The sequence below is a fragment of the Dermochelys coriacea genome, chromosome 7 (assembly GCF_009764565.3).
Source record: "Dermochelys coriacea isolate rDerCor1 chromosome 7, rDerCor1.pri.v4, whole genome shotgun sequence".
In the NCBI taxonomy this organism is placed as follows: Eukaryota; Metazoa; Chordata; order Testudines; family Dermochelyidae; genus Dermochelys; species Dermochelys coriacea.
The window spans coordinates 80,872,578-80,887,408 of NC_050074.1; the positions used below are offsets into that span (position 1 = coordinate 80,872,578).

Consider the following 14,831-nt stretch of genomic DNA (forward strand, 5'->3'; position numbering starts at 1 on the left):
GTTGACCGCTGGGATTGTGGGATACTTTTTGGAGGACTTCCAGGACCTGAATCAAGTGGGTTGAACCTATATTGGGGCTTGAACCTTGGGTTAATGCCTGACCTGGGCTCTATGCCTTCTGTATTTTCAAGAACAGTATCACATTTGACCACAACAGCTTCTAAGGTAAAGGGAGTAAATCATTCTCTTTCCTTAGGTCATCCTAAGCCTGCTGACCACTCCAACTACACCCAACCAAACAAATTAATAAATCCATAGACCCCAGGGGTGATTTCACAAATGTCAGTTACCTGTGTAATTACCATTGACAGTAATAGGAATAATTGAAAGTCAATGGGAGCTAAGTGCCTAACCGTAATTTGTGCCTTTGAAAATCCCTGTTTATCCTTTGCTTTATAAATATCTAGAGGCAAAGCCCAGCCTGTAATATGTGGCTGTGATGTTAGAAAGGAGAATGGAGGTCTGAATGCTTCTCATAAGCAGTAGAATCCCTAGCTAGGGCTCAGGAGAGTGTCAGGAGACTAAGAGGAAGCCAGCTTCCATGTCACGTAACATAGCATCAGTGGCAGCTAGGGCACACATCTTGGTCCTCAGCCAGCTACCCTGTACACTGAAATCTGCAGCATGTTTGCTGGTTGTGTGTGTGCATGTGCATAGTCGGGTGTATATTTGTTCTTTTTCAAAAGTGAACAGTAAGGTAACCCCTGCAACATATCCTGCCCCATAAGTCTCTCTTCCCTCAATCCATTCAGGCCTCTTTGGGCAGGGGGGCTCTTGTAACAAATATGTATAATCCTGCTCCACACATTCACCCTTGCATAGGTCCTTCATAGAAAACTAGGATTTCACCATTCGTCTTTTACATAATTGTCCCTGGCTCCAATTTTTGCATGCACAAAATTGCCCAGTGCAGTCCAATACAAACAAACGATATTTCTCTTGGAATGATAAACTGTTTTCAATATGCCCAGCCTTTAGAGCCAATATTCATATTTGAATGTGAACACTGGCTCTGACCCAAAATCAGGCATGAATACAAATAGCAGTTTTTGTGTCCTGCCCTACTTAATATTGTTTTTCACTTTTTCTAAGATAATCTTTTTTTTTTCCATGTTATCTATATTACACAGATAAGACCAATCTCTGGAAAAGGAAATTTTATTTTGCTATAAATGTGTTTTCTGCAAACTTTCTGCATTTAGTTCATAAACCTGTTCTAGAAATATCCTGTCATTGGGTTCAAATCAAAGAAAGTATGGACTGGTAGTAATAGCTTATGTACATTTCTGGCAAGTCAAGGAATATAAACTTGTTTTTGTTTTACCAGGAAGGTGTTCCATGATTATTTAATTATTAGTATTTAAACTGTTAAAGATAACTTCACACTCAAAAGAGGTGAACTCCTTATATATCCTCCTTATACAGTTTTTCTCAATTTATCACTACATATCCAGAGAAAGGATAAGCTGACTAAAAGAATAGACTTACAGAAGCTATATTTTCAAGCATGTGAACAAAATGTCAAGTCTCTCTCTACTCCAGATTGGGGCGTTGGAATTAAGAAACTGTGCTATGATGGGGATGTTTAACAGAGCATCAACCATGGTAAAAGTCATAACTATATTAACCAGATTGCCATGAAAAACAAAATGTTAGGAAAAAAATATGAATTCAAACTTTCTTCCAGTTTTTCACTTTTTGCACATGGGCAGAGACTGAGAATATGGATGAGGAAGCAGGAGTCAGAAGGGAAAGAACGGGGATTTAATTGGAGCCAGCAGCCCTGCTCTTGGGCTCTATCAGTAGATCAGACCTCTGAGGGTATGTCTACACTACAGTTAGACACCCATGACTGACCCACGCCTGCTGACTTGGGATCAGAGAGCTTGGGCTAAGAGGCTGTTTAATTGTGTTGTAGACATTCTGGCTCCAGCTGCAGCCCAAGTTGGATCCTAGAGTCCAAGCCTGAACATCTACACCACAAGTGAACAGCCCTTTAGCCTGAGTCAGCTGGTCTGGGCTAGTTGTGGGTTTTTAATTGCAGTGTAGACAAAGCCTGAGAGCAACAAGAAGAAAAGGCGGAGGAACCACAAAGACTTTAGAGAAGAGGATCTGACTCTCCCATAGAAGACAGGCTGGGTATTCATTCTCCTAAATTCTCGTGATTTTTCCTGTCCAACTCCTCTTAATGGACAATTATGCAGAACAGATCCCTTGTTTCATCTACCCATGGGGCAGGGGCAGGGAAGGGGAGAGCAATAAGAAACCTCAAGAACCTAGAAGAAAGGGAACCCAACCTTTTCAACCCAACTCACTCCAACAGCTTAGTACTTGCATATAGTACTGTTTTCTCTGGGAAATCCCAATCTTTTAAATTCTTCAGTTTTCTACATTTCCCCCATTTCTGAATAGTTTAGTTGCCATCTGTAAGAGGGTCCCAGTCTGTCCTAGAGGAACACCTGTAGAGAAACCCAAGAACCTTTGTAATGAGAATCACTGTACACACAGTGTAAAATAGATGGATTAGGAAATGGATTAGGAAATTTTCTGCCAAATTTTTCTCTCTCTTCAACATAAAAGGGGAGTATTTCCCACATGTGCCAATGTCATGTTTTTCACTATATATAAGAAAAGTTACAAGTGATTGCTATGTAGAAGCTTCATCAATATTCGACTTTTACTGAGCCTGCAAAACGTCTGTAAAAGAATTATTTAGTAGAAAACAAAACAACTAGTAACAAGAAAAGTAGCTCTTTTTTATTTGCAGCTACTATTTAATTATTTGCTATCATAGTGATGACATTTATCTACATTAAACATTCTTCAAAGGGATCCCCCGTATAAAGTGTATGGAAGGCACATAATTCAGGAACTACTGTATTTATGTAAACAGCAATGCTATCTATCTGTTCTGGTATAGATCCACAATTTATTTTTTATATTTGAGCAATATCAAGACATACGCTTATAGTCTCCATTTGAGTAACGGCATTGCCACCACAGTTCAGAATCACTCCTACTCATTGTAGCTGCAGTGTAGGACAGCCTATGTAATATGAGTCTATATCTATGAATTCTAATAATATGAAGATTTTTCCTCCGAGGGTGGTAAATTCTCTATCTATTTTTCCACAGTATAATACAGAAAATGTTATTGTTACTGCAGCATTCTGGGGCCCCAAGGATTTTTTTAATTCAACCTTTTTGGGCTTCAGTTAAACTACCATGGTTCCCATCGAACAATTTAGCTTACACAAAGAAAAGCCTACATAGCTTAATGGTAAAAACAATCCAACAACTAATTTTGTCCCCCACAGGGATTCGAGCATATAGGGGACATCCTGAATTCAGATCTCCTCCTGCCAGGTTCCATGGAGGCCCCCTGCAGGGATTCTCAGAGCATTCTTTCCCCCTTCAGAGGGTTTTTTCTGATAACAAATGATCTGGGCCATTATTCAAGCCCATGGACCTGATTGTGCTGCTCTTATTCCTTACTCAGGTAAAATATCCATTGCTTTCACTAGGAATGTTGTTTTAGTAAGAGAAGAATAAATTCTGCAGTATTAATAAATTATTAATAATTAGTATTTGGCATATGTACATCCATTTTATTTTATTTTATTTTATGTTGTTGTTTTAATTGAAAGTGCTCCACAATCATTAATAATTCATACTCAAAACATTGAGTGATCAAAGAGATTGAAGTGTTCTCCGACTGGTTTTTGAATGTTATAATTCTTGATGTCTGATTTGTGTCCATTTATTCTTTTAGGTAGAGACTGTCCAGTTTGGCCAATGTACATGGCAGACGGACATTGCTGGCATATGATGGCATATATCACATTGGTAGATGTGAAGGTGAACGAGCCTCTGACAGTGTGGCTGATGTGATTAGGCCCTATGATGGTGTCCCCTGAATAGATATGTGGACACAGTTGGCAACGGGCTTTGTTGCAAGGATAGATCTCTTTGGTCACTCGATTACACTCCTAAAAGTGGCAATTCTTCAACAAAAAAACTTCAAAAACAGACTCCAACCAGAGACTGCTGAATTGGAATTAATTTGCAAACTGGAAACAATTAATTTAGGCTTGAATAAAGACTGGGAGTGGATGTGCCATTACACAAAGTAAAACTATTCCCCATGTTTATTCCCCCCATCCCACTGTTTCTCACACATTCTTGTCAACTGCTGGAAATGGCCCACCTTGATTATCACTACAAAAGGTTCCCCTCTCCCCGCTCCGGGTCTCCTGCTGGTAATAACACCTTACCTGATCCCTCTTGTTACAGTGTGTATGGTAACACCCATTGTTTCATGTCCTCTATGTATATACAAAAAGAAAAGGAGTACTTGTGGCACCTTAGAGACTAACAAATTTATTAGAGCATAAGCTTTCGTGAGCTACAGCTCACTTCATCGGATGCATTTGGTGGAAAAAACAGAGGAGAGATTTATATACACACACACAGAGAACATGAAACAATGGGTTTATCATACACACTGTAAGGAGAGTGATCACTTAAGATAAGCCATCACCAACAGCAGGGGGGGGAAGGAGGAAAACCTTTCATGGTGACAAGCAGGTAGGCTAATTCCAGCAGTTAACAAGAATATCAGAGGAACAGTGGGGGGTGGGGTGGGAGGGAGAAATACCATGGGGAAATAGTTTTACTTTGTGTAATGACTCATCCATTCCCAGTCTCTATTCAAGCCTAAGTTAATTGTATCCAGTTTGCAAATTAATTCCAATTCAGCAGTCTCTCGTTGGAGTCTGTTTTTGAAGCTTTTTTGTTGAAGTATAGCCACTCTTAGGTCTGTGATCGAGTGACCAGAGAGATTGAAGTGTTCTCCAACTGGTTTTTGAATGTTATAATTCTTGACGTCTGATTTGTGTCCATTCATTCTTTTACGTAGAGACTGTCCAGTTTGGCCAATGTACATGGCAGAGGGGCATTGCTGGCACATGATGGCATATATCACATTGGTAGATGCGCAGGTGAACGAGCCTCTGATAGTGTGGCTGATGTGATTAGGCCCTATGATGGTATCCCCTGAATAGATATGTGGACAGAGTTGGCAACGGGCTTTGTTGCAAGGATAGGTTCCTGGGTTAGTGGTTCTGTTGTGTGGTGTGTGGTTGCTGGTGAGTGTGTATATAAATCTCTCCTCTGTTTTTTCCACCAAATGCATCCGATGAAGTGAGCTGTAGCTCACGAAAGCTTATGCTCTAATAAATTTGTTAGTCTCTAAGGTGCCACAAGTACTCCTTTTCTTTTTGCGAATACAGACTAACACGGCTGCTATTCTGAAATCTATGTATATAAAATCTCCCCACTGTATTTTCCACTACATGCATCCGATGAAGTGAGCTGTAGCTCATGAAAGCTTATGCTCAAATAAATTCGTTAGTCTCTAAGGTGCCACAAGTACTCCTTTTCTTTTTGCGGATACAGACTAACACGGCTGCTACTCTGAAACCTGAGAGAACAGATCCCTTGATCTTGTAACAGGAAATACTGTTAATCTTTGGTCTTTAGTGGCCCATTTCAACTACAGTTATCTTTCAAATATGTTAAAAGAGAAGAACCTTAAAGATGTTGCATCAGCTGTACTATTCTTTAAAGATGTAACCTTCTTGAATTTTAACAGCCTCAAGGCTGATGCACTTCTATCCTACTCATAGAAACCTGTATAGTTCTTTTAATAGAGGAAAATTAATTTCTCAATTTCAGTTTACTTCAACAGGATAATGTACTCACACTGAACCCTTCAAATATACTAAACGCATGTTTGGTTCTTTACATGAATATTCTTGGTGAAAATGTACTTGCTATTTTGCTGATTGTCTCCACCCAAAAATTGTTGGTCTTTTCTTTTGGGAGAATAAATGACAATCAGCAGATCCCAAACCCATGTACATTAAGAATAAGAAAAATATCAAATTATATAAAAGTTACAAATAAAAATAAAAATATGTATTTGTTATAGTGGGCAAAGAGAATCCCCAATTAGGCTTTGGGATTGGCATAGTTTATCCAATCTGGTTAATTTCTAGCAATATCTCTAGCAAAGTATGCTTTTCCAAATTATTTGATGCTGTCAATCTATACAGTTTATTAGCTACTTTTTTGTTTCAATCTCTTACAAACAGTAAAAAGAGAATAATGGAATAGTTTCCCTTTGAATTACTGTTTTAGCCTGAATTTTTAGGAGTGAATGAGCCTATACATTGAGTTTATGCTAGATATGGGTTACACACCGTGCCTTGTGATGGGAATTAATTGAAAAAGTCATACCTGTGGGCACAAAGTCTCTATGTGATTAGCTGCCATTTGGACAATTTTAATTCCATCTTCATTAGTTGACAGTGAACAAGCAAGATTAGCCACCTTAAAAAAAAAAGTATTTTAAGTATGCATTCATTTTCATAAAAATAAATTGCACAGAAATAAAATATTGTGTTGCTAAACTGAAAGAAATCCATGCAAGAAGCCTTACTTTGATAAGTTAATTTGGCAAAGAACATGTTGGAACAATGACACTGTGACTATGGGAGAAAAGAGGTGGAGGGAAAAAGTAAGTAGAAACAAGAAGAAATCTTATGAACCTTTCCTGATTAGGGTCCAATGCACAATGGCAACGGAGTACTGGATTATTCTCCAGAATGAGTGCCGGGGAGAACATTTGTGCCCAATGGCATTGGGAAGCTTGAAATTGCATGAGGTTTTAGTTTTATTACTTCTTAGAGGCTTCTGCTTATGTTGCCATCCCATTTTTTCCTGCCTTCAGATTCCTAAATATTAAACAACATTACTCTTGATCTGGCAAGGTGTGAATAGGTGGAATGGTCTGTTTGATAGACACAGTGGACTAAGTTCTGTCCACACACTGTATTTGTATTAATATAACTACTTCAGTGTGGGGAAGCACTAATTTTTACCAGAATAGTTACACCAGTAATTCCTAGTGCACACATGGTTATATCAGTATAAAGTTTGTACCAGTAAAGTTTGTTTATTTTACTATTTGGCATAGGGCAAATGCAGCCCCCTCTTCCATGGGTGGTTCTCCAGATGGTTCGACTGCCCAAGAGGTGTGGTTGGATGTGAGAGAAGAAGGGGCACACCCGCTCCTGTTGTGCATGGTAGCACACAAAAGTGGTAAATGGAGGCTAGGCATGTGGACAGATGGAGCTGCGGGATCTGCAACAGCATGGATCCTTCCATCCCCAGCCTCTAGAGGTCACAGAAGCTCCCCACATCAGCTATTTCACCCATTAGGCTGCAGTTACCTCCACAAAATGGCTTTGTTTCATATGCATCTGTCCAGTGTTCACCCGGGCTACTTGGGCCAGGGCCTGGGCTATGAAATGTGGCCTATGCGATGCTTTAAATACCCATAATAAATATGACCCTTTAGTATATAGCAGGGGTGGCCAACCTGTGGCTCCGGAGCCACATGTGGCTATTCAGAAGTTAATATGCAGCTCCTTGTATAGGCATCGACTCTGGGGCTGGAGCTACAGGCAGCAACTTTCCAATGTGCCTGGGGGTGCTCACTGCTCAACCCCGGCTCTGACCCCACTCCACCCCTTCCTGCCCCCTCCCCCGAGCCTCCTGCATGCCATGAAACAGCCGATTGCAAGGTGCAGGGAGGGAGCGGGAGGTGCTGATCAGTGGGGCTGCCGATGGGTGGGGGGGTGCTGGGAGCAGGGGGGAGTGGATTGGGGCTGCTGACATATTACTGTGGCTCTTTGGCAATGTACATTGGTAAATTCTGGCTCCTTCTCAAGCTCAGGTTGGCCACCCCGATATATAGTAATATTTAACATTTACACAGTGCTTTACATATTGCACATGATGTAAAATAATTAATTTCATCTTCATTTACCAACTTCCTGGGATATTATTTCTATAGAAGATGAGTAAATTAATCATGTTCTATTGCCACCTGCTATTATTATCCTAATTTTACAGTTAGAAAAAAATAAACAAAAGTTAATTAATTTGTCCAAGATCACGTAAACAGTCTTGTCAGTCTAAGCATTCAAAAATCATCAGTAAGGCTTTCAAAATAATGAGATTGGTTTAAAAATCATGATTTTTTAAACATAATAATTGTTGGGTTCTTTTCATTTGTCTTTGGGTTTTTGAGTTTTTAAGGATCATGTTTTCAAGCTTCCTTCCACAATGAGATCTAGAAACTTAATATTTTACAAAATGGAAGCTGAGACACTAAGAAAAACACCCAAAATCCTGCAAATCACAAGAGTTGGCAACAATGCTAAGAGTTAATGTAATAACTGGAGTTGCAATTCCTGCATTTCAGTCTCATCCTCAGTGTACTATACAGAGCTTCCATTTAGATAAAATATTCTGTACATAATGCACAATTGCTAAAAAGGTTCTATGAAAACATCATGGATAGTTCTTTGAAAACATCTGCTCAATGTGCAGCTAGAGTCAAATAGGCTAACAGAACATTAGGAATGAGATAGATAATAAAACAGAAAATATCATAATGCCACTATATAAATCCACAGTATGCCCATACCTTGAATACTGCAAGCAGTTATGATCGCCCAATCTCAAAAAAAGATATATTTCAACTAGAAAAAGTTCAGAGAAGGGCAACAGAAATGTTTAACATATGAAACAGCTTCCATATGAGGAGAGATTAAAAAAACTGGAACTGTTCATCTCAGAAAAAAAGATGACTAATGGGGGATATAATAGAAGTCTACAAAATAATGAATCATGAGAAGACAGTGAATAAGGAAGTGTTATTTACCCCTTGACATAACACAAGAGCCAGGGGTCACCCAATTAAATTAATAGGCAGCAGATTTAAAACAAACAAAAGGAAGTACTTCTTCACATGTTGCATAACCTGTGGAACTTGTTGTCAGTGGAAATTGTAAAGGCCAATAGTATAACTGGGTTAAAAAAAGAATTAGATAAGTTCATGAAGGATAGGTCCATCAATGGCTATTAGCCAAGGTGGTCAGGGAAGCAACATTATACACAGGGTGTCCCTAAACCTCTGACTGCCAGAAGCTGGGACTGGACAATGGGGGATGGATTGCCCTGTTTTGTTCATTCCATCTGAAGCATTTGGCACCAGCCACTGCCAGAAAACAGGGTACTGGACCTGATGAACCACTGGTCTGACTCAGTATCACCATTTTTATGTTCTTAGGTAGAGGTAGCATCATAAAAATTCATTAATTCTAAAAAAGGGCTCACTTTAAAAAGTTGTTTTTCCTTGTTGGTTTGAAGTCAGTATTCCTTTGCCTGTTTGACAACTAATAAGTGTAATTATATACTGTTCTTTAAAATAATTGACTTTTTGTTTGCCACGCACATTGAACTGCCTATGTGGGTAATGTAACCACTTTTAAAGTATATTACATTCACTTGCACTGCATTAATATACCATCCCATATAAAGAAACATTCAAAAAGATTAAATGCAAAAATTATAGATCTTTTCGTAAAGCAGTAAAAAAAATACAATAAAAAACCAATGAGATTTTCCTTCAAATTAAAATAAATCATCCTAGCATCATTTCCACTCTGCTACATGGTCCTACGTGTTTCCAGTTTCATTCATAGTCTACAGGAAAGTTAAGAAAATTATGTTCAATATAGGATCCATCTTGATCGCATGTCTGGTGGGGAAATCTTCACAGCTTTTAAAGCTGCAAGCCCCAATTCCCTGATACAGCCAAGGACTGCACAATGCAAGCCTGGATGGGAGGTGGGAGGTGCAAAAGTATCTTCAAGTAAGTTTTTGTCCCCTTCCCCAATTTGTGGGGGTCACTGCTGTCCAGGCATAAATTTGATCAGCCTGAAAGCTGTCTCAATCTGTGCCAGTGGGCAGCAGCTACTATGGACCATAACAGCTGCTAAGAATCAGTCAAGCATATGTTACCATGGCCATACTCATCTCATTATGCAAAAGGCCAGAAAGGAATGTCTGGCTCTCCTATAGATGTCTCTGTGCTTCCTCTGGGCCCAAGGATGCTGATAAACATTCTTATAATTTGGTTTGAGAATGATCTCTAGAGCCAGAAATATTCTCTTTTATCTGGAATTCAGGTACCAACACATTTTAACATCATATTTGACATAGAATATGGTCATGTGCTTCCTCTGTTGGCTCTTCAGTCACATCAAGCATTTCCCTTGAATTGGGCAAATTCATAACATCTTCCATAATGATAGTAAAGCACAAATACGGAATAAGGAAATAAACCACAAGGAACTATGTAGGCTTGTGTTCCACTAGGAATAGAAAAATATGACTGTTTCGCATGTAGAAAAGGATAAAATTCACAGGACGAGAACATATTTTGTAAGAGTTTAAGAGGGTATTTCACAGCCAAAGGTATTTAAAAACAATCAAGTACTAGAGAAAATAGTTGTGTTCCTTCAGAGATCAACTATTTTATTGCTTTACAACTTTTCGCTGGGTAATTGTGATTCCTGTCAATGGAGCAATACCAAAGGTGAATTTGGCGCTTCATCATTCATTTTGACTAACACTAAGAAATCTATTACATTTCTTTTTATCAAAATGGGTAGAAATGTCTGACTCATACTAGGGTAGCACAACTTCAGTGTGTACAAACAAGTAAAACTGTCACACTGCAGTTTGCCAGTTTCTATTGAATGTGACTAGATTAACAGCAGCACTCCACCCTATGAGACAAGGAGTCAAGGATCTGGTGAATCTTCATCATTGTATACTAGCCCTAACCATTGACACACTGGCCCCCAAAGTCCATCCCTCCCTCCCCTTTCTCCACAGAGATCTCCTTGTTTTTTTGTGACAGCCCATGCCACATGAAGAGACAGACTCCTAAGCCAATGGTAGAAAACAAAGGCTGGTAGAAAACAGGCAGATGGAAGTATCAAGAATTTATCCAAGCCTATGGTGAGTCTGTAATACAGATCAGGAAAACCTTCCAATCAGCCTCTGTTGATACTGTTAAATTTTGCTCCAAGAAGCTAAGCAGGGGGTAAACTATTTAATCAGTTCTGAGTGCCTATAGCTCATAGAAGAACTATGCACCAAGCATTGTGAAGAACTATCATCTTCCTTTCCACACACAAGCATGAAGGTTTCTCAAAAGCATGGATCTGCTCCTACTATACCTGCCAATAAATGCCTGCTTTCCCTGAGTTCGGTAACTTCTTCAGGAGAAGAAGAGAGAGAATTAATCATATGTGACCTATATTAGTCACATCATGCTTCATCCTCATGCTGGAGGCATTCAGATACTCAGGTGATGTGTGTAGTATAAGCACACAAATAGAATAGAATAGTGGAGTATTACCCATAGGTATAACCTGCTCCTTAAATCTGATTGATTTTTCGAAACAAAGGAACTAAAAAACAATATTCTTCAATGTTCAGTCTCTGAACAAAATGATGCATGAATACATATTTGTTTTATATTTGTTACCTGAAATAAAGCTCCTTATGTGCACTTGAATCTGCTGTTTCATACGCACCAGATTTAAAACCAAACTTTTATATTTCCTGCTTTTTGTCACTTTATAATTCAATGAGCCACCAATTTCTCCATGCTAGAAATGGTTGAAAAAAGAGCAGAAAGAGCTATCTGTTTAAAATATATACCTGTTAATGTGAAGCAATCTTACAGTGTGAGTGTGAGAAAGAGACTCACACACACACACACACACATCAACAACAAAATGAGCCTGTGATTGAGCATGCATGTCTACTATGGATGAGCTGGAAAAGAAACATGATATTGTTCTGTGATGTTCATCTGCCACATTCAGTTTGCAGATGACTGAACTTCAAAGTCAATGCTACTTCCTTCACCAGTGTGGTCATCAAGCTCAGCAAGGCTTGGTGGGTAGCTGGCTGTTTTCAAGTTTTACATTACTTAAATTGCTGATTTGAGAGCACTTGAACTGTTCCCAATTTAGCTTTTTTAAGCACCAAGCTCTGAGACTGCAATCCCATCACCCCCACCCTTGACTCACCCTCTAACTAATATGTAATTAAACTACAAGTGTAAAACATATATTTTCAAGTTGTTCTCTTAGCAATAGCTAATCTATAAAAAACAAAATAAAACAAAAAGAGTGTACATGGTGGATATGATTTTTATCAGAATAATGCTGTTCTTGCTGTTTTATGTGCTATCAACTATGTAAAATGTAATAAAGAAATCAATAGTTTAAGCAGAACAATGAAACGTGTACTGAATAAACAATAAAAAGAAAAGGAGTACTTGTGGCACCTTAGAGACTAACAAATTTATTTGAGCATAAGCTTTCGTGAGCTACAGCTCACTTCATTGGATGCATTTGATGAAGTGAGCTCTAGCTCACGAAAGCTTATGCTCGAATAAATTTGTTAGTCTCTAAGGTGCCACAAGTACTCATTTCCTTTTTGCAGATACAGACTAACACGGTTGCTACTCTGAAAACTGAACAAACAATAGTAAACAATAATAAAATATGTGTATTGTTTTGTACAAAGTGGATTGCTCTTAAGAACAAAAATCACTACATATTATACTATGACTGACTGAAAGATGGAAAAAAAAATCACACAATCAAAATCATAAATATATCATAATCCTAATATCTGTGACTACAGATTCATTAACTATATCATGAAAAAAGGGGAAACAGTGTTTCCCCTTGTCTTCTCATGTAACGCTTTATACTTATTCATCCCAAAGTAATTCACACTCACCATACAGAGCGGGAACGATATGTAATCACACATTGCCCCTATCCAGCCCATATAAGACTCTGGATAAAATTCTGGCTCCAGTGAAGTCAATAAGAGTTTTGCCATTGAATTCAATGGAAAGTCAGGCTTTTACCTTGTCAGGTACAGAAGCTCCAGATGGCTGCTTATATTGACTTCACACTAGACTAGCATATCATGAGAAAGTCCACCTCATGCTCAAGGGTAGGGAAAAATCAGACTTAGTCATTGCACAGCAGGCAGAAACAGTACTGCTTGAAACAATGGGCAGCTTATGTAAATATGCTCCAAATCCCTTAGGGAGCCCCCATAGTAAGGGGGGGGGGGTTGGCTCTCTTCCACTAAACCTGTGCTGGGAGCATGAATTATGACAATCCTAATGATGCAGTAACTCTCTTTGTGTATGCCTACACTATGAGCTAGAGATGTCATTCCTAGCTCAAGTAGACATTCTCATACTAGCTCTCATCTGAGCTATTATTATACTAAAAGGCAGTTTTGCATATTACTTCAATAAGACTAGGGTTTAGCCCCATATAATTCCTTTCCCTCCTTAAAGTTAAGATTCTGCAGATAATTGAAGGAGGTTATCAAGTACTCAGTTGTCTCAGACAAACTACACTTGCCACTTTTAAACTTTCCACATACAGTAAGAGAATCCTCTCAGACTTCTGATAATTTTTGTTTATTTGAAACCAAGGACCAGGCAAAAGAAACAAAGTGTTTTCCATAAAAATTAACTCAATGTTTAATTAATTTGCTTTGATAACTTTTCTGTTTGCTTTCCATGAACATTCAAGGGATCAAGTGTTGTTCGAACAATTGAAATGAAACAAGAAGTCATTTTGACTTTGACTTACTGAAATTGACAAGTTCCCATAAAGCATTTTAATTTTGACAAAATGGTATTTTCCAGCAGAAAACTCTTGTTAAAACATTTTCAACCAGCTCTAGCCCCAAATACACTTACCCTCCAACTTGATATCATTGTTGCTTATCATAACCCTTTGTTTATGGTCCTTTGGCCCATTTTCAGCCACATTTCATTATTTCTATCCAAGGAAATTTAAATTAAGTTTCCAAGTATGATTTGATGAGATAGCATCAAGTGTTTTACTAAAATCCATATAGACTGCATCTACCGCACTCCCTTCATCCATTAATTTTGTAATTCTATCAAAAAAGCAATCAGGTTTGTCTGGAAAGATTTATTGTTAATAAACCCATTCTGCTTATATCTCATGGTTCCATTATCCTCTTGATATTTAGTTATTTTTTCTGTAAATATTTCTTCCATTTGTTTAAAGAAACAAATTAGACTTAAAGGATGCTGACTGTCACCGTCACTTTTATTTCCTTCCTCCCCTCTCTCCCCGCCTCAAGCACTACTGCTTGCTTTTTTCTATCATTCCTGTACTTCCCAATTCTCCATGATTTTTCAAATACAATTATCAGTGGTACTGCAAATCAGATAACTAACTAATTCCTTTCATGCTTTCATGTCCTATGCTGCATGTCATCCAAATAGGCAGATCTGAATATGTTCAGATGTTCCAAATATTTCACATGCCCACTATCATCAAAGAGAAGTTGAAACCACACAGAAAGCTTTGAAATTTATTATATTTTGAAATAAATGTGCTTCTGGTCTGTGCCATTTTACAGTAGAACAATACTTCACTATTCCTCATACCCATACTTCATACACAAAAGAAGGTCATCTCTCAGCAAAGATCAAGGGCTAGATCTTCTGCTGATGTAAATCAGCACAGCTCCATTGACATCAATGGAGCTATGCTACTAGTGTGTACCATTGGTGTCAATGGAGTATACACGAGATGGGAATCTGGCCCTTAATTTCAGAAAGTTGCAGTGAGCTCTCATATTGTTAACATGCTCCAGCCTCTACCTTTTCTCTGAGAACACATAAATGCTTAAAATTCATGCTACCATTTTCTCTGTATTGTGGAAATATAAGACCTCTCTCCACAGGACAAGGAAGCTACAGAGAGAGACAATATTCTATTTGATTCATCCGCTTATGGTGTGACTATTTACCATGTGCCTAA

The 14,831-nt window shown here is 38.4% G+C and overlaps 1 protein-coding gene across 5 annotated transcripts in view; it reads right to left on the bottom strand.

Moving 5' to 3' along the window:
* The window catches only part of CTNNA3 (catenin alpha 3), an 889,777-nt gene that overhangs the window by 307,995 nt on the left and 566,951 nt on the right, over window positions 1–14,831 (bottom strand). For 4 of the 5 annotated variants that reach the window (XM_043518063.1, XM_038411313.2, XM_043518061.1 and 1 more), the window contains one exon: window positions 6,301–6,393. The exons of the other annotated variant lie outside the window; for it this stretch is intronic. In XM_043518063.1, the coding sequence (XP_043373998.1) occupies window positions 6,301–6,393 (93 nt within the window). The remainder of the gene's footprint in view (window positions 1–6,300; window positions 6,394–14,831) is intronic. 5 annotated transcript variants of the gene reach the window in all.